Source organism: Ranitomeya imitator, chromosome 2, assembly GCF_032444005.1.
Source record: "Ranitomeya imitator isolate aRanImi1 chromosome 2, aRanImi1.pri, whole genome shotgun sequence".
Classification (NCBI taxonomy): Eukaryota; Metazoa; Chordata; class Amphibia; order Anura; family Dendrobatidae; genus Ranitomeya; species Ranitomeya imitator.
Window position 1 is genome coordinate 242539139 of NC_091283.1, and position 27669 is coordinate 242566807.

Below are 27669 nucleotides of genomic sequence, written 5' to 3' on the forward strand. Positions count from 1 at the left end.
ACACAGTATGATGTTCCTACAGTACCTCCACCCCACCACACACAGTATAATGTTCCTACAGTACCACCATACCCCCACACACAGTATAATGTTCCTACAGTACCGCCATACCCCCACACACAGTATAATGTTCCTACAGTACCTCCATCCCACCCACATACAGTATAATCTTCTCATAGTACCTCCATCCCACCACACACAGTATAATGTTCTCACAGTGCCTCCATCCCACCACACACAGTATAGTGTTCTCACAGTACCACCATACCACCCACACACAGTATAATGTTCCTACAGTACTTCCATCCCACCACACACAGTATAATGTTCTCACAGTACCATTATACCCTCACACACAGTATAATGTTCTCACAGTACCACCATATCCCCCACACACAGTATAATGTTCCTACAGTACCTCATCCCACCACACACAGTATAATCTTCTCATAGTACCGCCATACCCCCACACACAATGTAATGTTCCTACAGTACCTCCATCCCCCCACACACAGTATAATCCTCTCATAGTACCGCCATAACCCCACACACAATGTAATGTTCCTACAGTACCTCCATCCCACCACATACAGTATAATCTTCTCATAGAACCTCCATCCCACCACATACAGTATAATCTTCTCATAGTACCTCCATCCTACCACATACAGTATAATCTTCTCATAGTACCGCCATACCCCCACACACAGTATAATCCTCTCATAGTACCGCCATAACCCCACACACAATGTAATGTTCCTACAGTACCTCCATCCCCCCCCACACAGTATAATCCTCTCATAGTACCTCCATCCCACCACATACAGTATAATCTTCTCATAGTACCTCCATCCCACCACATACAGTATAATCTTCTCATAGTACCTCCATCCCACCACATACAGTATAATCTTCTCATAGTACCTCCATCCCACCACATACAGTATAATCTTCTCATAGTACCGCCATACCCCCACACACAATGTAATGTTCCTACAGTACCTCCATCCCCCCACACACAGTATAATCCTCTCATAGTACCGCCATAATCCCACACACAATGTAATGTTCCTACAGTACCTCCATCCCACCACATACATTAGAATCTTCTCATAGTAAGGCCATACCCCCACCACACACAGTATAAAGTTCTCACTGTACCGCTATACCCCCCCACACAGTATAAAGTTCCCACAGTACCATCATCCCAGCACACACAGTATTTTGTTCCTACAATAGTGGCTTTCCATAGACACAGGAAAATGTTTCCACAGGACTGGCATCCTCCTCACACACAGGATAATGTCCCCACAGTACTGCCATCCCCCCACTTTTTAATGTTCCCACAGTACTGCCCCCTACATGCACAACATGGTACCATCCACCTCACTGACTACCACCGACAATTAATTAATACTCACTTAGCCTCATTCTTGGTGCAAATACTAATGAACCCAGGATCTATGAGATATTTACCATACGATAGTTGGATAGGCAGGAGTGCATCATCCAAAACGGTAGCCCACTCGGTTGCTATGATGCCTATGAATTGACAGGGCTCGGTGGGGTGTGGTGTTGGTTACCTTCTCCTTCCCATCATCATAATTTCAGCGATATCCACTAAAGGTCAAGTAGGAAGAGAGATGCTACGTGCCAGAATTGGAGCATCTTAGAGATGTGCCTTTTCTGGGTGGCTGAGAGCTGATTTTTTTTTAAGTCTGGGGCCACCGTATCCATGGCCCCTTCCTAGGCTATTAATATCAACCCACAACTGTCTGCATAACCTTTGCTGGTTATTAATTATAGGGGGACCCTACATCACTTTTTTGGGGGTCCCCCATTTTAATAGCCACTAAAGGCTAAGTATACAGTTATCAGCTGATATTACTAGCCTGGAAAACTCCATGGGTATTACCCCTTTCCTAGGCTATAGACAAACTTCTGTGTGTGAATGAGACCTGATATCTAATGTGATAGAAGATTACAGTGCGGGGAAAATGGGAAACCTTCATATAGAGGCAGGTGGTGAGGTGATGGAGTCAGTGACCGACTCTGGCCAAATATGTTTCTAGAGTCGTAGTAGAAGATGAAGATGTCGTCCTCATCATGAAGTAGTTATTTCTCATGTAGCGTGTAATGAATATCTCCTGCAGTATTGCTAATTCCGATTCCAGGGTCGGTAAATGAGACGAGAATTAGCGTTATGGAAGATGAGTCTATGAGAAACGTATTCAGCTGCCGACTCCGAGGAAGAAACTGCTTGTTGTCTGTGGCCTAAATATATAGGATTTATTAGTAGATGTAAAGAAGGAAACTAAATACTGTAAAATAATAAATCTCCTCATATGTTTCCCTTATTATCTCCAGTAATTGTATTATTACAGGATTCTTATGATGTTACATCGGCTCATCTTCTCATTCAGGTCTCTACAATATCTGATTCTCTCAGTGAAGATCTTCTGCAAAAGGAAACTTTCCTGATTTACCCATCAAAGATGGATATGGACAGAGACAAGATGGCGGAGAGGATATTACACCTCACCCTAGAGATCCTCTTCCGGCTTACTGGAGAGGTGAGAGATTCTGATGACGTCACATTACATCATTCTTATCTATGGGAATAGCAGATGGACAGAACTGGAGAGGTGAGGACTCTGGAAATGTCTGTAGTGAGATTTATTAATGTGTCTCTCCATTACCAGGATTACACAGTGGTGAAGAAGACCTCTAGTGATCGCTATCAGGACCCTGTGCCTGAGGGATGGGGAAGACCCCTGAGCCCAATCACGGGGCCTCCACCTCACCCCCTGATCCATGAGGACATCAATGACCAGAAGATCCTAGAACTCATCTACAAGATGATTGAGCTGCTGACTGGAGAGGTGACACTGCTGGGAATATTGGGACATTATACAGTAACGCTATGAAGGGATCGGGGGGATGACGGTATCATTGTATGTGTCAGGTTCCTATAAGGTGTCAGGATGTCGCTGTCTATTTCTCCATGGAGGAGTGGGAGTATTTAGAAGGACACAAAGATCTGTACAAGAACGTCATAATGGAGGTTCCCCAGCCCCTCACATCTCCAGGTAATAGACAGGACTAAATATACACGGCCTATAATTATCTGTATGTAAAGAATGAATTCACTCCCTGTATGTGTTTCCTCCAGATCTATCCAGTAAGAGGACAACACCAGAGAGATGTCCCCGTCCTCTTCTTCCACAGGACTGTAACCAAGAAGATCCCAATGCTCCTCAGGATCATCAGGTAGATGGAGAGAAGGTGTCATGAGATCTCCCTTAGGCCAATTTCACACTTCCGTTTATTTCCGATCCCGGAAAAACCAATACCGGAGATATCTGTGTCTGTAATACTTGCGGCACACGTGTGGCAACCGTGTACCACCTCAGTACCACACAGACTGCCGCCGGGGAAGAAGCGCTACTGTAAGTGCTGTTCCCCGGTGTCGGGTGTTGAAGATGGCTGTCATCGTTCTCCCCTGCTCTGCCAGCGATCGTCAGGAGCAGAAGAGAATGATGAGTTATAATTAAGTCTGAACGATGACAGCAGGTGGGGGCTTTTGAGACTTCTACTCCCATCATCCGTCACTTGCTGCCGCTAATAACAGTGACAGAAGGAGCGGATGATCGGGGTATTCCTCAGCCGCCACTTGCGATATAATTAAATAAATTAATGAAAAACCCGGTGTAGGTTCCCCCCCTATTTTCTTGAATCAACCAGGCAAAACTCACAGCTGGGGGCTGCAACCCTCAGCTGTCGGCTTCAGCAAGGCTGGTTATCAAGAATAGATGGTGTGAAGATCTGAGGTTGTGGGTTATAAAAATCACCTAGGCAGGTTAACGATGCAACTAATTTTTTTATTCCATACATCCATGATTGTTTAAAAAATCCAGGTAGATTGCCAACATACAATGTCTTCAGTCCACAAGTTCCCAATCTGAGATCGGTAGTCCCACTGGCTCCATACCAGGCGATGCCCACTGTCTCCCAACTTTTGGTTGGCCCACAGATTTTGTACATCCAGCTGGTATAGTGTGAAGTTCCTCCAGACAATGGATATCCAGACCATAGCTCATGGATACCCCTCCAGCCAACAATCTCCAAAGCTCCATAGATCATCCATCCATTCCAGTTTGGATCCTCTTCCATCGAAATCCCTCAAACAACTGCCTGATTCAGCCCTATGTCTTTTTCTCCCGTCCCCTTAAACATTTTCCTTTAGCTCATAGAACAAGGCATATTCCGTCAGCTGGGACTGTATGTGAGACCTCCCGTGGTGACGGCTCCCCTGAGTCTACTATCCCCAGCCACACAATGGGCCAGGTTTGGGAGCACAATGGGAGTGAGACCTTGATACAAATGAGATTGAGAGTCTGTCCTTAAGGCCCCGTCACACTTAGCGACGCTAAAGCGATCCCGACAACGATACGACCTGTCAGGGATCGTTGCTGCGTCGCTATGTGGTCGCTGGTGAGATGTCAAACAGTGAGATCTCCCCAACGACGCAGCAGCGATGCGGCAACCTGTAGCGACCTGTACAACGATGTCACATGGCAGCTATTTCATGACGATTCAGACCTCAATGAGGGACGTCCTGTCAACGAGGTCGTTGGTAAGGTGTCAAACACAGCGATGTGTGCTACCCAGCGGGACCTCAACGATCAAAAAAAGGTCCAGGCCATTCCGACACGACCAGCGATCTCACAGCAGGGGCCTGGTCGCTGCTACGTGTCACACATAGCGAGATCGCTACTGAGGTCGCTGTTGCGTCACAAAACTTGTGACTCAGCAGCGATCTCGCTTTGTGTGACGGGGGCTTTAGGTTCACATAAACTCTAGCCTGCTCGTCTTCCTCTGCTGACTGCCACTGAATAGAGACATTGATTCCTGAGCATGAACTGATGAGCAAGAAAACCACTAATAAAACACATCAAGCAAATTAACTATTAAAGTACAATGATAATGATATCACCGGTGCTCCGTGCTGGAAAAAGTCTTTATGTCTTAGGGGGGGTGCACACGTTCAGGATTTTTTGCGTTTTTTTCACGCTTCTTTGCGATAAAACGAGAAAAAAACGCGAAAAAAAACGCTTACATATGCCTGCCATTATTTTCAGTGTATTCCGTATATCTTGTGCAAATGTTGCATTTTTTTCTGCGAAAAAAATCGCATTGCAGAAAAAAAGCAACATGTTCATTAATTTGCAGAATCGCGGGGATTCCGCACACCTAGGAATGCATTGATCTGCTTACTTCCCGCATGGGGCTATGCCCACGATGCGGGAAGTAAGCAGATCATGTGCGGTTGGTACCCAGGGTGGAGGAGAGGAGACTCTCCTCCATGGACTGGGCACCATATAATTGTTAAAAAAAAAAGAATTAAAATAAAAAATCGTGATATACTCACCCCCGGAGTCTTCCCACCTCTCAGCGGTGCACGTGGCTGCTTCCGTTCCTATAGATGCTCTGTGTGAAGGACTTTCGATGACGTCACGGTCATGTGACCGTGACATCGCAGTCATGTGACCGTGACGTCATCGCAGGTCCTACACACAAAGCAACCGCTGAGGAGATCGGGGGCCATCAGAGGGTGAGTATAACCTTTTTTTTTATTTTTTTATTATTTTTAACATTCTATCTTTTTACTATTGATGCGGCACAGGCAGCATCTATAGTAAAAAGTTGGTCACACTTGTCAAACACTATGTTTGACAAGTGTGACCAACCTGTCAATCAGTTTTCCAAGCGATGCTAAAGATGCTGTAGAATAATCCGGGTAAATAGCAATCTTTTGACCTCCAGCCGTCAAATCCTCCATTTCTCTAGCCTTCCTGAGGATAATGTCTCTGTCCCTGTAATTCAGTATTTTGGCAAGCATGGTACGAGGATTCGCTCCTGGGGCAGGGGACTGCGGCGCGGCCCTATGAGCTCTCTCAACAGCAAAAACTTTTGTCAGCACTGTGCCCCCAATTTTCTCCAGCAGCCAGCTTTCAATAAACTCCGTGGGGTTTCTCCCCTCAGTTTTTTCAGGCAGACCCACTATACGTATTTTATTCCTTCTGGATCTGTTTTCCAGATACTCATTTTTGGCAGCGAGCTCTGACATTGCTTGGGCGAACTTTATCTCCACTTTTTGCAGTTTTACTATATGGTCTTCTGCCGTGTTCACCCTCTCCTCCACCACCCCCATACGTCTGTCCATCTTTTGCAGGGCTGCATTTATCTGTGCTGTTTCCCCTTTTACCTCCTGCATCTGAAGGGTCAGAGTATTTAGGGACTGCTTGCATGAGGAGACCAACGCAAACACATCCCTGAGGGTCGGCTCCTCTTCCTGTATCAAATCTTCAGGTCCCTCTTTTGCCCCCGCCATGCTGCTTTTCTCTTTCCCCTTCTGTACGTCATGCTTTGCAGCCAGGACCGCATCCTCCTCCTCCATACCCGCTCCAGCTCTGGTTCCTTGTTCTGCCTCCTCCGCAGCATCCACTCTGGCATACTGCTGAAGCTTCGCCGCCACCTCCATACGCCTCTGACATGCGGCGTTCTCCTTGTCAGCGTCTTCTCTGGCATCAGCGCCATCTTGGCTGGCTCCTGCATCGCCAGCACCCTCATCCTTCTGCCGCCGCCTGGCCATTGCCTCCAAAGCCGGGTCCACCGCTCAGCACCGCTTTGCTCCCCTGACCCTCAGCCAGCCGGTATGTGGCAGAAAAGTCCAGTCAGCAGCGTCTGCACAGGATAATTAGCCTTTAGCAGCGGGAGCGCTCTTCTATGCGTCTGCTCACATGGCCAGCTAGGACACGTCCCCCTCCTTTATTAATCTCAATTAAACCATAGTTACTGCATCGTCTAATTCCACCGAAGCCCTCGGTCTATAATAAAAGTGAAATAAAAAAACAACAGTATACCATACCTGTCCCTCGTTCTGTCCCACGCTGTAATCCATGTCTGGGGGGTAAATAGTTTTCAGCCTGAAGGGTGCCAAGATGCGACCGTCCAGGCTGAAAACCACTGGTGAATGAGCTGCTGCGAGCGCAGCCTCAGTGACAAGCAGTGAAATCATCACTGGCATTTTCCCACGGTACTGAGGTCACCGCAGTTCAGCCCGGCCTCGATGATGTCACCGATGGTAAATGATGCTGCGCTTTCATCAGCTCATTCACCAGTGGTTCTCAGCCTGGACGGTCGCATCTTGGCACCGTCCAGGTTAAAAACTAATTATCCCCCAGACACGGATTACGCATGCATGGGACAGAATTACAGACAGGTATGGAATATTGTTGTTTTGTTATTTTATTTTTATTACAGGAGATCGAGGGCTTCAGTGGAATGTGGCGAGGTTGTAAGTATGGTTTAATTGAGAATATTAAAGGAGTCAGTCATTTTTTTAATTAAAGGACTTTATTCTGGCTGTGTCTTTATTTACCATATAACTATAGGATTAGTAATGGAGAGATGTCTTAGACACTTCTCAATTACTGTGCTTTGGGCTTGATGTCACCTGACAATACAAAGATGAAATCAACCCCTCAAATATTAACCCCACTTGCCACTGCTACAGGGCAAGTGGGAAGAGTCGGACAAAGCGCCAAAATTGACACATCTAATAGATGCACCTTTTCTAGGCAGCTGCAGGCTGCTGTTTTCAGGCTAGGGGGTCAATATCCATGACCTCTTGCTAGCCTGAGAAAACCAGCCCCAAGCTGTGAGCTTTAGCAAGGCTGGTTGTCAAAAATGGGGGGGACCCCACACCATTTTTTTTAATTATATATTTAAATCATTTTAAAAAATAGCGTGGGTACCCCTCTATTCTTGATAGCCAGCCTTGCTGAAGCTAACAGCTGAGGGTTGCAGCCCCCAGCTGTGAGGTTTTCCTGGTTGGTTCAAGAAAATAGGGGGGAACCCACACCGGGGTTTTCATTCATTTATTTCGATATATTGCAGGCGGCGGGTGATGAATACCCTGATAATCCGCTCATGCTGTCACTGTTATTAGCAGCGCTGACCGCCGGTAGAGCAGGGGAGAATAATGAGAGCTGTCTTCAGCACCTGCCACCGGGAAACGGCTCTTACTGTAGCTCTTCTTCCGCGGTGCTGATGCGTGTCGCACGGAGGACATCAATGTGTGTTCTCCATCTGCACGTGTGCAGTACGTTTTGCCGTCCGTGCTGACGGTAAAAAACGGACATGACTACGTGCGGGACACACGGTCCATGGAAACACACTGACGTGCACAGACCCATTGATTTGAATGGGTGTACATGTGTACCTGTCTCCGGTACGTGTGAAAACTGTCACCTCACATACCGGAGACATGAACGTGTGAAAGAGGTTTTATGATGTTTTGGTAGTTCACTCACGTGGTGGCACACTGAGGTAGGAAAAATGGGAACACCGTCTATTTAAATCATCGTTGATGTATTGTAAGGCACCATAAACCAACTTGTGGGGAAATCAAACTCAGCCTTCTTGGCTAAAACAAAAACAAAACGATAAAAGAAAACAAAATTCTGCAGCACAGTCCATATGTTGTGGGTGGCACCCCGCTCTGGAGCAGGACAGGTTCAGTCTGTACTTGACGAGCCACAAAGCCTCTGGAGTCCTCTCTCCAGGCTAGCTGAACCCAGACTGTAGAGCTCGGTTATGTCAACCCAAGCCTGTAACTTCCCCATCATGTGATTGATCACATGATCATGTCCTCATGCAGGTCCTGGCAGGTCTGCCAGGGGAGATAAAGTGGACCTTCTCCCACCCGCTCTGTGAAGGTCCACATAAAACCAGCCCTGTTTATACAACTTAACCCTCACAACATGTAGTGTGCTGGAGAAAAATGCTCTGGTTTCTCACCACTGACGCCGTTAAGCGCAGTGACCCATATCTCCCCTCTATCACCTTACCAGTGACTCTGTCACATTGTGTAGACGCCGGTGAAGGTCTTGTGTTCAGTGTTGCTTTACCCACCAGTATTATATGTTTTATACTTGTGTAATGAGAACGGTGGAGATGGCAGGATTAGAGCTGATCATACATGTGACTTCTCCATCTGTCGGTGACTTTTATAATATTTGTTTCAGGGTGAAGATCTGACCCATATTAATACTACAGAGACATATGTGAGGGGGGATGAGTGGTGTAAAGAGGAGAATCCCACATATGGCTACCCAGGTGAGTAGTAACCACTAAATGCAGAGAAGTCACAGATTCTTCTCATCACCGGCTGTGGCTGCTTTATTGGTGGTGTAGTCCGGCCGTATTACCATGATCACCATTTTGCCTCTCGACCACAACATTCTCCTCCACCCAAAACTGTTCAAATGACTTTGGGCATTGAAAGCCCTTTTCTATAGAACTTACAACCTGGTAGATCCACCTCCCCCCTGGGTTTAGGAGACGCTGTTACCTGCCTAGATCTGTGAACTACAAAGCCAAATGACAGCATACGTAGAATGTGCTGACAAGATAGAAATATATTATGATGAGAAAGCGGAGGGTAATGATGCTGTTGGCTTCCAAAATCCCTGATGTGGGAAGAAGGAAAAAATCAGGGCTTTGAAAAGCGCTGCCAAGTGCTGAGCCAGAAAGTTGGGTATCAAAACAAATGAACGTTAAAAAAAAAAAAAAAAAAACTTTTCATTTTCACATTCTACTCATTTCCGATGTGAACCAACTCCTTCCTCAGGCTTATACAAATGATACATTGTGGATGTTTTATATCCTCCAGAACGGCGTCACTGATCCAATTGCTTAATTCATTAATTAATCCGCGCCTATGCTGCAGTTTTTTGTATAGAAACCTTTCTTTGTATACAAAACAATACAAATAGATGTAAAATGCATATTGGATGCACAATAAAATCCATATAACGAACAATATACGTACATGGAAAATCCTCCGATTTAAGTGTGGATAGTATAAAAATCCAATAGGATTCTCTATTCACAAGTCTTTGGGACCTATTACGTGTTTCTCGACGCAAGCAGTGAATAGCCAGGCCTTTCCCCGAGAAGGAACAACCACGGGAAGGGCAGCATCCTATGAAGGAAAGCCACCTATGCCAAGCATGGTATCCATCCACAGACAGCTGTTTCGGGGTTTTTGCCCCTCATCAGTGTGGAGTAGGAATCTGGCTATTAGGAGCAGTGCCTAGTAAAAAGGCTATAAAGGCACAGATGATTGGCCTTGGGGAGACCAAAACATCCAACACTGCGGAGACACCATCACGTGTTTCTCAACGCAGTGATTCCAGAACACTGCCCCCATCCCTTATGGGAAATATGCAGATACATGTAAAGAAGCTGCGGAGACACCATCACGTGTTTCTCAACGCAAGCAGTGAATAGCCAGGCCTTTCCCCGGCAAGGAACAACCACGGGAAGGGCAGCATCCTATGAAGGAAAGCCACCTATGCCAAGCATGGTATCCATCCACAGACAGCTGTTTCGGGGTTTTTGCCCCTCATCAGTGTGGAGTAGGAATCTGGCTATTAGGAGCAGTGCCTAGTAAAAAGGCTATAAAGGCACAGATGATTGGCCTCGGGGAGACCAAAACATCCAACACTGCGGAGACACCATCACGTGTTTCTCAGCGCAGTGATTCCAGAACACTGCCCCCATCCCTTATGGGAAATATTCAGATGCATGTAAAGAAGCTGCGGAGACACCATCACGTGTTTCTCAACGCAAGCAGTGAATAGCCAGGCCTTTCTCCGCAGTGTTGGATGTTTTGGTCTCCCCGAGGCCAATCATCTGTGCCTTTTATAGCCTTTTTACTAGGCACTGCTCCTAATAGCCAGATTCCTACTCCACACTGATGAGGGGCAAAAACCCCAAAACAGCTGTCTTTGGATGGATACCATGCTTGGCATAGGTGGCTTTCCTTCATAGGATGCTGCGCTTCCCGTTGTTGTTCCTTCCCGGGGAAAGGCCTGGCTATTCACTGCTTGCGTCGAGAAACACGTGATGGTGTCTCCGCAGCTTCTTTACATGCATCTGCATATTTCCCATAAGGGATGGGGGCAGTGTTCTGGAATCACTGCGTTGAGAAACACGTGATGGTGTCTCCGCGGTGCTGGATGTTTTGGTCTCCCCGAGGCCAATCATCTGTGCCTTTGGGACCTATTAGACACACGTTCTGATATTTGTTCTGATATATTGAGTCTTAAACTGGTGGGATCTCGTTCATATTCTAAAACAAAATGCCTAAATAGACAGATTACACCTTTCCTAATATTATGTCTCTGGCTGGTCATCCTATTGTGGATCGCTTGGGTGGTTTTTAGATCCATGATATCGGATGAATCTCCCTTCTCTCCTGCTGAATGTGATCATATGGTCCCTACAAGACCAGGTCCCGTCTTTCTGGCCAAACTTCACTTTTATGATTGACAACATTGAATGTGCAGTGAGGCCAAGTGTGAATTTCTGGACAATAACAGCAGAGTTTCCTTTTATCCTGATTTTACAATTTCTTATAAAACCGACTAACTTCAGACAGGATTGTGATAAACTACATAATAATTAGTACACCTGCGCCATGATGTATCTCTAATCTCTCTATTGAAAACATAATGTAATTTATGACATGGAGTGAATCCATGAAACCAGGGCTGGAGCCAACACATCTCCTGCAGGCGGGAATAAATGTACGGTGGGTACAGAAAGTATTCAGACCCCTTTACATTTTTCACTCTGTTTCATTGCAGCCATTTGGTAAATTCAAAAAAGTTCATTTTTTTCTCATTAATGTTCACTCTGCACCCCATCTTGACTGAAAAAAACAGGAATGTAGTAATTTTTGCAAATTTATTAAAAAAGAAAAACTGAACTATCCCATGGTCATAAGTCTTCAGCCCCTTTGCTCAGTATTGAGGAGAAGCACCTTCAGAGCTAGTACAGCCATGAGTCTTCTTGGGAATGATGCAACAAGTTTTTCACCCCTGGATTTGGGGATCCTTGGCCATTCTTCCTTGCAGATCCTCTCCAGTATGGTCAGGTGGGATGGTGAACGTTGGTGGACGCTATTTTCAGGTCTTTCCAGAGATGCTCAATTGGGTTTAGGTCAGGGCTCTAGCTGGGCCGGTCAAGAATGGTCACAGAGTTGTTCTGAAGCCGCTCCTTTGTTATTTTAGCTGTGTGCTTAGGGTCAATGTCTTGTTGGAAGGTGAACCTTCGGCCAAGTCTGAGGTCCACAGCACTCTGGAAGAGGTTTTCATCCAGGATATCTCTGTACTTGGCCGCATTCGTGTTTCCTTCAATGACAACCAGTCGTCCTGTCCCTACAGCTGAAAAACACCCCCATAACATGATGCTGCCACCACCATGCTTCACTGTTGGGATTGTATTGGGCAGGTGATGAGCAGTGCCTGGTTTTCTCCATACATACCGCTTAGAATTATCACTAAAAAGGTCCATCTTTGTCTCATCAGACCAGAGAATCTTATTTCTCATAGTCTGGGAGTCCTTCATGTGTTTTTTAGCAATAGTCTTCTATGGAGACTATTGAAGCATGCCAAAAGTAAAACAAAAAAAAAAGGTTTTAAAAATATAAAAATTCAAATCAGCCCCTTTCACCCATTCAAAATAAAACAATAAAAATAAAATCAAACATACACATATTTGGCGCCGCTGCGTTCAGAATCGCCTGATCTATAAAAAAAGGATTAATCTGATTGCTAAATGACATAGCGAGAAAAAAAGTCAAAACGCCAGAATTGTGTTTTTTTGGTCGCCGCGACATTGTATTAAAATGCAACAATGGGCGATCAAAAGATCGTATCTGCAGCAACATGGTGTCATTAAAAACGTCAGCTCAGCGCGCAATAAAATAAGCCCTCACCCAACCCGAGATCACAAAAAATGAGACACTACGGGTATCAGAAAATGGCGCAAATTTTATTTTTTAGCAAAGTTTTTTTTTTTTTCACCACATAGATAAAAAAGAACCTAGACATGTTTGTTGTGTATGAACTCATAATGACCTGGAGAATCATAATGGCAGGTCAGTTTAGTGAATGTAGCAAAAAAGCCAAACAAATGACAAGTGTGGGATTGCACTTTTATTTTTTAAATTTCACCGCACTTGGAATTTTTTCCCATTTTCTAGTACACAACATGGTAAAATCAATGGTGGCATTCAAAAGTACAACTCGTCCCGCAAAAACAAGTCCTCACATGGCCATATTGATGGAAAAAATAAAAAAGTTATCTCTCTGAGAAGAAGGGGAGTGAAAAATGAAAACGCTAAACTGAAAAAGGCTTCGGGGGTTAATTAAACCCAGCTGGCCTCCAATGAAGGAATGGAACCATCTCAAGGAGGATCACAAGGAAATGGACAGCGTGTGACTGATATGTGTGTCTGAGCAAAGGGTCTGAAGACTTATGACCATGTGATATTTGTTTTTCTTTTATATTAAATTTGCAAAAATTTCTACATTTCTGTTTTGTTTTCAGTCAAGATGGGGTGTAATGCAATGGGATGGCTGCAATGAAACAAAGAGTGAAAAATGTAAAGGGGTCTGAATACTTTCTGTACCCTCTGTACATCTATTCCCGCCTGCAGGAGATGTGTTGGCTCGAGCCCTGGTTTCATGGATTCACTCCACCTCATAAATTACATTATGTTTTCAATCCTAAATACCGTATATACTCGAGTATAAGCCGACAATTTCAGCCCATTTTTTAGGCTGAAATTGCCTCTCTCAGCTTATACTCGAGTTATACCCAGGGGTCGGTAGGGGAGGTGGAGTGGCAGTACCATGTGACCGCTCACTACAGGAAGAAGCTGCCGGCGCAGGGAAACAGACGTGCAGGTACTGCGCCAGGAGCAGGTGAGTATAAGCAGTGCGCGATATTCTCCTGCTCCCCGTTCCACCGTTGCCAGCCGCCGCTACGTTCCCCGTCCACTGCACTGATGCTCAGGTCAGAGGGCGCGGTGACGCTATTAGTGCACGCCGCCCTCTGCCTGAGCAGTCCGTGCAGTGGACGTGGAACGTAGCGGGACTGGCAGCGGTGGAACGCGGAGCAGGTGAATATAGTAAGTGCCGGGGGCCTGAGCGACGAGAGGTGAGTATGTGATTTTTTTATTTTTTTATCGCAGTAACAGCATATGGGGCAAATGACTTTATGGAGCATCTTATGGGGCCATAATCAGCATTTATGGAGTATTACATGGGGCAAATGACTTTATGGAGCATATTATGGGGCCATAATCAGCATTTGTGCAGCATTATATGGGGCAAATGACTTTATGGAGCATCTTATGGGGCCATAATCAGCATTTGTTGAGCATTATATGGGGCAAATGTCTGTATAGAGCATCTTATGGGGCCATAATCAGCATTTGTGCAGCATTATATGGGGTGTATTTTGTATGGAGCATTTTATGGGGCCATAACCAGCATTTGTGCAGCATTATATGGGGTGTATTTTGTATGGAGCATTTTATGGGGCCATAATCAGCATTTGTGCAGCATTATATGGGGTGTATTTTGTATGGAGCATCTTATGGGGCCCATCATGAACTGTATGGAGTATTTTATGGGGTGTATTTTGTATGGAGCATCTTATGGGGCCCATCATAAACTGTATGGAGCATTATATGGGGCATATTTTTGTATTGAGCATCTTATGGGGCCCATCATAAACTGTATGGAGCATTATATGGGGCATATTTTTGTATGGAGCATCTTATGGGGCCCATCATAAACTGTATGGAGCATTATATGGGGCGTATTTTGTATGGAGCATCTTATGAGGCCCATCATAAACTGTATGGAGCATTATATGGGGCATATTTTGTATGGAGCATCTTATGGGGCCATCATGAACTGTATGGAGCATTATATGGGGCTCCTGATTCAATATGGATATTCAAAAACCCTTAACCTACTGATGTCTCAATTAATTTTACTTTTATTGGTATCTATTTTTATTTTTGACATTTACCGGTAGCTGATGCATTTTTCACCCTAGGCTTATACTCGAGTCGTTACGTTTTCTCAGTTTTTTGTGTCAAAATTAGGGGTCTCGGCTTATACTCGGGTCGGCTTATACTCGAGTATATACGTTAATTCGGATTGTGCAGTAATCTCTCCTGAAATGTGGGCGCTAATACTTTCTCTACTCTTCTAGTCAGGACTCATAGTAGCTCCAGTAGTCCACCATGAATGAGTGCAACTCCGGTTTAGTGTTGGAGTTCTCCCCTCATACATACCATATATACTCGAGTATAAGCTGAGATTTTCAGCCCATTTTTTTGGGCTGAAAGTCCCCCTCTCGGCTTATACTCGAGTCATATACCGGGAGGTCGGCAGGGGAGGGGGAGCGGGGGCTGTGTAGTTATACTTACCTGCTCCCGGCGCGGTCTCTGCAGTCCCTGGCTTCCCCGGCGCTGCAGATTCTTCCTGTACTGAGTGGTCACATGGCACCGTTCATGACAGAAATGAATATGCGACTCCACCTCCCATAGGGGAGGAGCCGCATATTCATTTCTGTAAATGATTGGTAACTGTGACCGCTCAATTACAGGAAGAAGCTGCAGCGCCGGGGAAGCCAGGGACTGCAGGGACCGCGCCAGGAGCAGGTAAGTATACGGGGAGCGCAGCGCTGCGCTATATTTACCTGCTCCTCGCTCCGGTGCGGCTCCGTCTGTAGCGTCCTCTAGCAGTGATGCTCAGGTTAGAGGGCGCAGTGACGTAGTCAGTGCGCGCCCTTTGCTGAGCGTCAGTGCTGGAGACAGAGCCGCACGAGGAGCAGGTAAATATTGAAAGCGCCGGCGTCCTGAGCAAGAGAGGTGAGTATGTGATTTTTTTTTATTGCACCAGCAGCAGCATTATATATGGCACAGCTTTATATGGAGCATCTATGGGGCCACAATGAACGGTGCAGAGAATTGTATATGGGGCACAGCTTTATAAGGAGCATCTATGGGGCCATAATCAACGGTGCAGAGCAATAAATATGGGGCACAGCTTTATAAGGAGCATCTATGGGGCCATAATCAACAGTGCAGAGCAATATATATATGGCACCGTTTTATAAGGAGCATTTATGGGGCCATAATGAACGGTGCAGAGCATTATATATGGGGCACAGCTTTATAAGGAGCATCTATGGGGCCATAATCAACAGTGCAGAGCAATATATCTATGGCACCGTTTTATAAGGAGCATCTATGGGGCCATAATGAACGGTGCAGAGCAATATATATGGGGCACAGCTTTATAAGGAGCATCTATGGGGCCATAATCAACAGTGCAGAGCAATATATATATGGCACCATTTTATAAGGAGCATCTATGGGGCCATAATGAACGGTGCAGAGCAATATATATGGGGCCCAGCTTTATAAGGAGCATCTATGGGGCCATAATGAACGGTGCAGAGCATTCTATATGGGGCACAGCTTTATATGGAGCATCTATGGGGCCATAATGAACGGTGCAGAGCATAATATATGGGGCACAGCTTTATAAGGAGCATCTATGGGGCCATAATCAACGGTGCAGAGCAATATATATGGGGCACAGCTTTATATGGAGCATCTATGGGGCCATAATGAACGGTGCAGAGCATTCTATATGGCACAGCTTTATATGGAGCATCTATGGGGCCATAATGAACGGTGCAGAGTATTATATATGGCACAGCTTTATATGGAGCATCTATGGGGCCAGAATGAACGGTGCAGAGCATTATATGTGGCACAGCTTTATATGGAGCATCTATGGGACCATAATGAACGGTGCAGAGCAATATATATGGGGCACAGCTTTATAAGGAGCATCTATGGGGCCATAATCAACGGTGCAGAGCAATATATATGGCACAGCTTTATAAGGAGCATCTATGGGGCCATAATGAACGGTGCAGAGCATTATATACGGCACAGCTTTATATGGAGCATCTATGGGGCCATAATGAACGATGCAGAGCATTATATGGGGCACAGCTTTATATGGAGCATCTATGGGGTCATAATGAATGGTGCAGAGCATTATATATGGCACAGCTTTATATGAAGCATCTATGGGGCCATAATGAACGGTGCAAAGCATTATATATGGGGCACAGCTTTATAAGGAGCATCTATGGGGCCATAATGAACGGTGCAAAGCATTATATATGGGGCACAGCTTTATATGGAGCATCTATGGGGCCATAATGAACGGTGCAGAGCAATATATATGGGGCACAGCTTTATAATGAGCATCTATAGGGCCATAATGAACGGTGCAGAGCATTATATATAGCACAGCTTTATAAGGAGCATCTATGGGGCAATAATCAACGGTGCAGAGCATTTCATATGGCACAGCTTTATATGGAGCATCTATGGGGCCATAATGAACGGTGCAGAGCAATATATATGGCACAGCTTTATATGGAGCATCTATGGGGCCATAATGAACGGTGCAGAGCAATATATATGGCACAGCTTTATATGGAGCATCTATGGGGCCATAATGAACGGTGCAGAGCATTATATATGGAGCATCTATGGGGCCATAATGAACGGTGCAGAGCAATATATATGGTACATCTTTATAAGGAGCATCTATGGGGCCATAATGAACGGTGCAGAGCATTATATATGGCACAGCTTTATAAGGAGCATCTATGGGGCCATAATGAACGGTGCAGAGCATTATATATGGCACAGCTTTATAAGGAGCATCTATGGGGCCATAATGAACGGTGCAGAGCATTATATATGGCACAGCTTTATAAGGAGCATCTATGGGGCCATAATGAACGGTGCAGAGCAATATATATGGGGCACAGCTTTATATGGAGCATCTATGGGGCCATAATGAACGGTGCAGAGCATTATATATGGCACAGCTTTATATGGAGCATCTATGGGGCCATAGTGAACGGTGCAGAGCATTATATATGGGGCACAGCTTTATATGGAGCATCTATGGGGCCATAATGAACGGTGCAGAGCAATATATATGGGGCACAGCTTTATAAGGAGCATCTATGGGGCAATAATCAACGGTGCAGAGCATTTTATATGGCACAGCTTTATATGGAGCATCTATGGGGCCATAGTGAACGGTGCAGAGCATTATATATGGGGCACAGCTTTATATGGAGCATCTATGGGGCCATAATGAACGGTGCAGAGCATTATATATGGCACAGCTTTATATGGAGCATATATGGGGCCATAATGAACGGTGCAGAGCATTATATATGGGGCACAGCTTTATAAGGAGCATCTATGGGGCCATAATGAACGGTGCAGAGCAATATATATGGGGCACAGCTTTATATGGAGCATCTATGGGGCCATAATGAACGGTGCAGAGCATTATATATGGCACAGGTTTATATGGAGCATCTATGGGGCCATAATGAACGGTGCAGAGCATTATATATGGGGCACAGCTTTATAAGGAGCATCTATGGGGCCATAATGAACAGTGCAGAGCAATATATATGGGGCACAGCTTTATAAGGAGCATCTATGGGGCAATAATCAACGGTGCAGAGCATTTTATATGGCACAGCTTTATATGGAGCATCTATGGGGCCATAATGAACGGTGCAGAGCATTATATATGGGGCACAGCTTTATATGGAGCATCTATGGGGCCATAATGAACGGTGCAGAGCAATATACAGTGGGGCAAAAAAGTATTTAGTCAGTCAGGAATAGTGCAAGTTCCACCACTTAAAAAGATGAGAGGCGTCTGTAATTTACATCATAGGTAGACCTCAACTATGGGAGACAAACTGAGAAAAAAAAATCCAGAAAATCACATTGTCTGTTTTTTTAACATTTTATTTGCATATTATGGTGGAAAATAAGTATTTGGTCAGAAACAAAATTTCATCTCAATACTTTGTAATATATCCTTTGTTGGCAATGACAGAGGTCAAACGTTTTCTGTAAGTCTTCACAAGGTTGCCACACACTGTTGTTGGTATGTTGGCCCATTCCTCCATGCAGATCTCCTCTAGAGCAGTGATGTTTTTGGCTTTTCGCTTGGCAACACGGACTTTCAACTCCCTCCAAAGGTTTTCTATAGGGTTGAGATCTGGAGACTGGCTAGGCCACTCCAGGACCTTGAAATGCTTCTTACGAAGCCACTCCTTCGTTGCCCTGGCGGTGTGCTTTGGATCATGGTCATGTTGAAAGACCCAGCCACGTTTCATCTTCAATGCCCTTGCTGATGGAAGGAGGTTTGCACTCAAAATCTCACGATACATGGCCCCATTCATTCTTTCATGTACCCGGATCAGTCGTCCTGGCCCCTTTGCAGAGAAACAGCCCCAAAGTATGATGTTTCCACCACCATGCTTTACAGTAGGTATGGTGTTTGATGGATGCAACTCAGTATTCTTTTTCCTCCAAACACGACAAGTTGTCTTTCTACCAAACAGTTCCAGTTTGGTTTCATCAGACCATAGGACATTCTCCCAAAACTCCTCTGGATCATCCAAATGCTCTCTAGCAAACTTCAGACGGGCCCGGACATGTACTGGCTTAAGTAGTGGGACACGTCTGGCACTGCAGGATCTGAGTCCATGGTGGCGTAGTGTGTTACTTATGGTAGGCCTTGTTACATTGGTCCCAGCTCTCTGCAGTTCATTCACTAGGTCCCCCCGCGTGGTTCTGGGATTTTTGCTCACCATTCTTGTGATCATTCTGACCCCACGGGGTGGGATTTTGCGTGGAGCCCCAGATCGAGGGAGATTATCAGTGGTCTTGTATGTCTTCCATTTTCTAATTATTGCTCCCACTGTTGATTTCTTCACTCCAAGCTGGTTGGCTATTGCAGATTCAGTCTTCCCAGCCTGGTGCAGGGCTACAATTTTGTTTCTGGTGTCCTTTGACAGCTCTTTGGTCTTCACCATAGTGGAGTTTGGAGTCAGACTGTTTGAGGGTGTGCACAGGTGTCTTTTTATACTGATAACAAGTTTAAACAGGTGCCATTACTACAGGTAATGAGTGGAGGAAAGAGGAGACTCTTAAAGAAGAAGTTACAGGTCTGTGAGAGCCAGAAATCTTGATTTTTTGTGTCTGACCAAATACTTATTTTCCACCATAATATGCAAAAAAATGATAAAAAAACAGACAATGTGATTTTCTGGATTTTTTTTCCTCAGTTTGTCTCCCATAGTTGAGGTAAATTACAGACGCCTCTCATCTTTTTAAGTGGTAGAACTTGCACTATTGCTGACTGACTAAATACTTTTTTGCCCCACTGTATATGGCACAGCTTTATATGGAGCATCTATGGGGCCATAATGAACGGTGCAGAGCAATATATATGGCACAGCTTTATATGGAGCATATATGGGGCCATAATGAACGGTGCAGAGCATTATATATGGCACAGCTTTATATGGAGCATCTATGGGGCCATAATGAACGGTGCAGAGCATTATATATGGCACAGCTTTATAAGGAGCATCTATGGGGCCATAATGGACGGTGCAGAGCAATATATATGGCACAGCTTTATATGGAGCATCTATGGGGCCATAATGAACGGTGCAGAGCAATATATATGGCACAGCTTTATATGGAGCATATATGGGGCCATAATGAACGGTGCAGAGCATTATATATGGCACAGCTTTATATGGAGCATCTATGGGGCCATAATGAACGGTGCAGAGCATTTTATATGGCACAGCTTTATATGGAGCATCTTTGGGGCCATAATGAACGGTGTAGAGCATTTTATATGGCACAGCTTTATATGGAGCATCTATGGGGCCATAATGAACAGTGCAGAGCAATATATATGGCACAGCTTTAAAAGGAGCATCTATGGGGCCATAATGAACAGTGCAGAGCAATATATATGGCACAGCTTTATAAGGAGCATCTATGGGGCCATAATCAACGGTGCAGAGCAATATATATGGGGCACAGTTTTATAAGGAGCATCTATGGGGCCATAATGAACGGTGCAGAGCAATATATATGGGGCACAGCTTTATATGGAGCATCTATGGGGCCATAATGAACGGTGCAGAGCATTATATATGGGGCACAGCTTTATAAGGAGCATCTATGGGGCAATACTCAACGGTGCAGAGCAATATATATGGGGCACAGCTTTATAAGGAGCATCTATGGGGCCATAATCAACGGTGCAGAGCATTATATATGGCACAGCTTTATAAGGAGCATCTATGGGGCCATAATGAACGGTGCAGAGCATTATATATGGCACAGCTTTATATGGAGCATCTATGGGGCCATAATGAACGGTGCAGAGCATTATATATGGCACAGCTTTATATGGAGCATCTATGGGGCCAGAATGAACGGTGCAGAGCATTATATATGGCACAGCTTTATATGGAGCATCTATGGGGCCATAATCAACGGTGCAGAGCAATATATATGGCACAGCTTTATAAGGAGCATCTATGGGGCCATAATGAACGGTGCAGAGCATTATATACGGCACAGCTTTATATGGAGCATCTATGGGGACATAATGAACGGTGCAGAGCATTATATATGGCACAGCTTTATATGGAGCATCTATGGGGCCAGAATGAACGGTGCAGAGCATTATATATGGCACAGCTTTATATGGAGCATCTATGGGGCCATAATCAACGGTGCAGAGCAATATATATGGCACAGCTTTATAAGGAGCATCTATGGGGCCATAATGAACGGTGCAGAGCATTATATACGGCACAGCTTTATATGGAGCATCTATGGGGTCATAATGAATGGTGCAGAGCATTATATATGGCACAGCTTTATATGAAGCATCTATGGGGCCATAATGAACGGTGCAAAGCATTATATATGGGGCACAGCTTTATAAGGAGCATCTATGGGGCCATAATGAACGGTGCAGAGCATTATATATGGCACAGCTTTATATGGAGCATTTATGGGGCCATAATCAACGGTGCAGAGCAATATATATGGTACAGCTTTATAAGGAGCATCTATGGGGTCAGAATGAACGGTGCAGAGCATTTCATATGGCACAGCTTTATATGGAGCATCTATGGGGTCAGAATGAACGGTGCAGAGCATTATATATGGCACAGCTTTATATGGAGCATCTATGGGGCCATAATCAACGGTGCAGAGCAATATATATGGTACAGCTTTATAAGGAGCATCTATGGGGCCATAATGAACGGTGCAGAGCATTATATACGGCACAGCTTTATATGGAGCATCTATGGGGCCATAATGAGCGATGCAGAGCATTATATGGGGCACAGCTTCATATGGAGCATCTATGGGGTCATAATGAATGGTGCAGAGCATTATATATGGCACAGCTTTATATGAAGCATCTATGGGGCCATAATGAACGGTGCAAAGCATTATATATGGGGCACAACTTTATAAGGAGCATCTATGGGGCCATAATGAACGGTGCAGAGCATTATATATGGGGCACAGCTTTATAAGGAGCATCTATAGGGCCATAATGAACGGTGCAGAGCATTATATATGGCACAGCTTTATAAGGAGCATCTATGGGGCAATAATCAACGGTGCAGAGCATTTCATATGGCACAGCTTTATATGGAGCATCTATGGGGCCATAATGAACGGTGCAGAGCAATATATATGGCACAGCTTTATATGGAGCATCTATGGGGCCATAATGAACGGTGCAGAGCAATATATATGGCACAGCTTTATATGGAGCATCTATGGGGCCATAATGAACGGTGCAGAGCATTATATATGTAGCATCTATGGGGCCATAATGAACTGTGCAGAGCAATATATATGGCACAGCTTTATATGGAGCATCTATGGGGCCATAATGAACGGTGCAGAGCATTATATATGGAGCATCTATGGGGCCATAATGAACGGTGCAGAGCAATATATATGGCACAGCTTTATAAGGAGCATCTATGGGTCCATAATGAACGGTGCAGAGCATTATATGGGGCACAGCTTTATAAGGAGCATCTATGGGGCCATAATGAACGGTGCAGAGCATTCTATATGGCACAGCTTTATAAGGAGCATCTATGGGGCCATAATGAACGGTGCAGAGCATTATATATGGCACAGCTTTATAAGGAGCATCTATGGGGCCATAATGAACGGTGCAGAGCAATATATATGGGGCACAGCTTTATATGGAGCATCTATGGGGCCATAGTGAACGGTGCAGAGCATTATATATGGGGCACAGCTTTATATGGAGCATCTATGGGGCCATAATGAACGGTGCAGAGCAATATATATGGGGCACAGCTTTATAAGGAGCATCTATGGGGCAATAATCAACGGTGCAGAGCATTTTATATGGCACAGCTTTATATGGAGCATCTATGGGGCCATAATGAACGGTGCAGAGCATTATATATGGGGCACAGCTTTATATGGAGCATCTATGGGGCCATAATGAACGGTGCAGAGCAATATATATGGCACAGCTTTATATGGAGCATATATGGGGCCATAATGAACGGTGCAGAGCATTATATATGGGGCACAGCTTTATAAGGAGCATCTATGGGGCCATAATGAACGGTGCAGAGCAATATATATGGGGCACAGCTTTATATGGAGCATCTATGGGGCCATAATGAACGGTGCAGAGCAATATATATGGGGCACAGCTTTATATGGAGCATCTATGGGGCCATAATGAACGGTGCAGAGCAATATATATGGGGCACAGCTTTATAAGGAGCATCTATGGGGCAATAATCAACGGTGCAGAGCATTTTATATGGCACAGCTTTATATGGAGCATCTATGGGGCCATAATGAACGGTGCAGAGCATTATATATGGGGCACAGCTTTATATGGAGCATCTATGGGGCCATAATGAACAGTGCAGAGCAATATATATGGCACAGCTTTATATGGAGCATCTATGGGGCCATAATGAACGGTGCAGAGCAATATATATGGCACAGCTTTATATGGAGCATATATGGGGCCATAATGAACGGTGCAGAGCATTATATATGGCACAGCTTTATAAGGAGCATCTATGGGGCCCTAATGGACGGTGCAGAGCATTTTATATGGCACAGCTTTATATGGAGCATCTATGGGGCCATAATGAACGGTGTAGAGCATTTTATATGGCACAGCTTTATATGGAGCATCTATGGGGCCATAATGAACAGTGCAGAGCAATATATATGGCACAGCTTTATAAGGAGCATCTATGGGGCCATAATGAACGGTGCAGAGCAATATATATGGCACAGCTTTAAAAGGAGCATCTATGGGGCCATAATGAACAGTGCAGAGCAATATATATATGGCACAGCTTTATAAGGAGCATCTATGGGGCCATAATCAACGGTGCAGAGCAATATATATGGGGCACAGTTTTATAAGGAGCATCTATGGGGCCATAATGAACGGTGCAGAGCAATATATATGGGGCACAGCTTTATATGGAGCATCTATGGGGCCATAATGAACGGTGCAGAGCATTATATATGGGGCACAGCTTTATAAGGAGCATCTATGGGGCAATACTCAACGGTGCAGAGCAATATATATGGGGCACAGCTTTATAAGGAGCATCTATGGGGCCATAATCAACGGTGCAGAGCATTATATATGGCACAGCTTTATAAGGAGCATCTATGGGGCCATAATGAACGGTGCAGAGCATTATATATGGGGCACAGCTTTATAAGGAGCATCTATGGGGCAATAATCAACGGTGCAGAGCAATATATATGGGGCACAGCTTTATAAGGAGCATCTATGGGGCCATAATCAACGGTGCAGAGCACTATATATGGCACAGCTTTATAAGGAGCATCTATGGGGCAATAATCAACGGTGCAGAGCAATATATATGGCACAGCTTTATAAGGAGCATCTATGGGGCCATAATGAACGGTGCAGAGCAATATATATGGCACAGCTTTATAAGGAGCATCTATGGGGCCATAATGAACGGTGCAGAGCATTCTTTATGGGGCACAGATTTGTATGGAGCATCTATGGGGCCATAATGAACGGTGCAGAGCATAATATATGGGGCACAGCTTTATAAGGAGCATCTATGGGGCCCTAATGAACGGTGCAGAGCATTATATATGGGGCACAGCTTTATAAGGAGCATCTATGGGGCCATAATGAATGGTGCAGAGCATTATATGTGGGGCACAGCTTTATAAGGAGCATCTATGGGGCCATAATGAACGGTGCAGAGCATTATATATGGCACAGCTTTATAATGAGCATCTATGGGGCCATAATGAACGGTGTAGAGCATTATATGGGGCACAGCTTTATATGGAGCATCTATGGGGTCATAATGAACGGTGCAGAGCATTATATATGGCGCAGCTTTATATGGAGCATCTATGGGGCCATAATGAACGGTGCAGAGCATTATATGGGGCACAGCTTTATATGGAGCATCTATGGGGTCATAATGAACGGTGCAGAGTAGGGTTGAACGACCTTGACCTTTTTAGAGTCGAGCCGTGTTTCGCGAAACCCGACTATCTCAAAAGTCGAGTCGAGTGGAATCGGCCGATTATCGCGAAAAGTCGGGGATCGACCGAAACACGAAACCCAATGCAAGTCAATGGGGGAGCATAGTCGGCAGTGAGTGGAGGCCAGGAAAACACCTACACTGCCCATTTTAATGGCAAAAACATCCATTCTTGTTACAGAAGCTTGTCAATCGTAATTTAGCTTATAATAATTGGAAGGCATTTGAAATTGGGGGTCATTTGGCTAAAGTTGTGGGGGGTAGGGCTGGTTCAAGTAATTAGTGGGCCCAGTAAATCTGGACGACGTCACGGCAGTGGAGCAGGGAGAGGTAAATATTTCAACTTTGCAAGTGCTGTGATCCTGAGCAAGCAGTGGGGGCCCACTCGTTGGCATTGGCACTGGCACAGGGCCCCTCAAAGTACAGCGGTGTGTTTGCACGGCGGGGGCGCCTCCCACCGGCAGCAACACTTTTGCGTACTATGAGAGGCCCTGTGCCAGTGACGTCGCCAACTAGTATTCCTCCCCCCACCTGATGAAGGAACCTGCACTTTCATCCGCACCTTCCTCTTTGTCCCCGTGTAAGGTGGTATGGTATGCGGGAAGAGGAACCTGACTTTCAGCAGGGTCACAATCTTGCTGTGTAGCGTGAACGGGGAATGTTGCGTTATGGGTCAATGTACCAGCAGACTCCTCTATCACTGGCTGAGCAATGGGCAGGATGAGGAGGAAACACAGATATAGGCCCAAAGAATAAAGTGGGCTAAATGCAGTTCAAAATTGGTAACACAGGACTAACCAGGGGGCATTGCAGTGGAGGACAACTGGAATGAGAGGCTGACACAGAGAGTAGGCCCAAATCAGTAAGTAGTCGAAATGCATTTCAAAATTGGCAACAGTAGTAAACAGGCGGCACAGCTTTGTTCAGTGGAGGAGAACAGCAAGGAGTGGCAGACACCGATAGTAGGCCCCAACTCAACTAGTAGGCCAAATGCAGTCTAACATTAACAACTACTTAACGAGAGCCTGAAAATGGAATTTCAGGACAGGAAACCAGGAGAACAGCAAGGAGCGGCAGACACCGTTAGTAGGCCCTACCAAAGTAGTAGCCCCAATGCAGTTGTAAAATTCCTAGAGGCTGAAAACAAGACTATTGACGCTCTGCTTTTTTCAAAGGAGGACAGCTGTATTGAGTGGCGCAGACAGACACAGGTAGTAGGCCTTAAACCAAAAATGTGGCTCACTGCAGTTTAAAAAAGGTTACAGGGGTACACAGGCAGCATTGCTCTGGGCAGTGGAGGACAATTTCAATAGTGGACCGCAGACAGACTTTGTACGCCTACTATTAAAAAAAGGATGCTCTATACAATTAAAAATAGGTTCCAGGGGTACACGGGCAGCAGTGGTCTGGTCAGTGGAGGAGTAGTAGAAAGAAGGGACCGCAGACAGGCTTCGAAGGCCTAACATAATAAATTAGGGCTGTGGGCACTTTAACATTGGTTCCAGGGGTAAACGGGCAGCAGTAGACTGGTCAGTGGAGGCCTAGTGGAAGGAGGGACCGCAGACAGGCTTCGAAGGCCTAACATAAAACAATTGGGCTATAGGCACTTTTAAATAGGTTCCAGGGGTACACGGGCAGCAGTGGTCTGGTCAGTGGAGGAGTAGTAGAAAGAACGGACCGCAGACAGGCTTCGAAGGCCTAACATAATAAATTAGGGCTGTAGGCACTTTAGAATTGGTTCAGGGGTGCACGGGCAGCAGTAGACTGGTCAGTGGAGGAGTAGTAGAAAGAACGGACCGCAGACAGGCTTCGAAGGCCTAACATACTAAAATATGGCTGTAAGCACTTTAGAATTGGTTCAGGGGTGCACGGGCAGCAGTAGACTGGTCAGTGGAGGCCTAGTGGAAGGAGGGACCGCAGACAGGCTTCGAAGGCCTAACATAATAAATTAGGGCTGTAGGCACTTTAACATTGGTTCCAGGGGAACACGGGCAGCAGTAGACAGGTCAGTGGAGGCCTAGTGGAAGGAGGGACCGCAGACAGGCTTCGAAGGCCTAACATAAAAAAATTGGGCTGTAGGCACTTTTAAATAGGTTCCAGGGGTACACGGGCAGCAGTGGTCTGGTCAGTGGAGGGGTAGTAGAAAGAAGGGACCACAGACAGGCTTCGAAGGCCTAACACAAAAAAATTGTGCTGTAGGCACTT

General features: G+C 45.3%; 1 protein-coding gene across 1 annotated transcript in view; it reads left to right on the top strand.

Annotated features, from left to right (window-relative positions):
- The window catches only part of LOC138662866 (zinc finger protein 605-like), a 99475-nt gene that overhangs the window by 13802 nt on the left and 58004 nt on the right, over nt 1-27669 (top strand). Inside the window, exons 2-6 of the mRNA XM_069748850.1 lie at nt 2424-2573; nt 2703-2882; nt 2966-3089; nt 3173-3270; nt 9093-9183. Of these exons, the coding sequence (XP_069604951.1) occupies nt 2424-2573; nt 2703-2882; nt 2966-3089; nt 3173-3270; nt 9093-9183 (643 nt within the window). The remainder of the gene's footprint in view (nt 1-2423; nt 2574-2702; nt 2883-2965; nt 3090-3172; nt 3271-9092; nt 9184-27669) is intronic.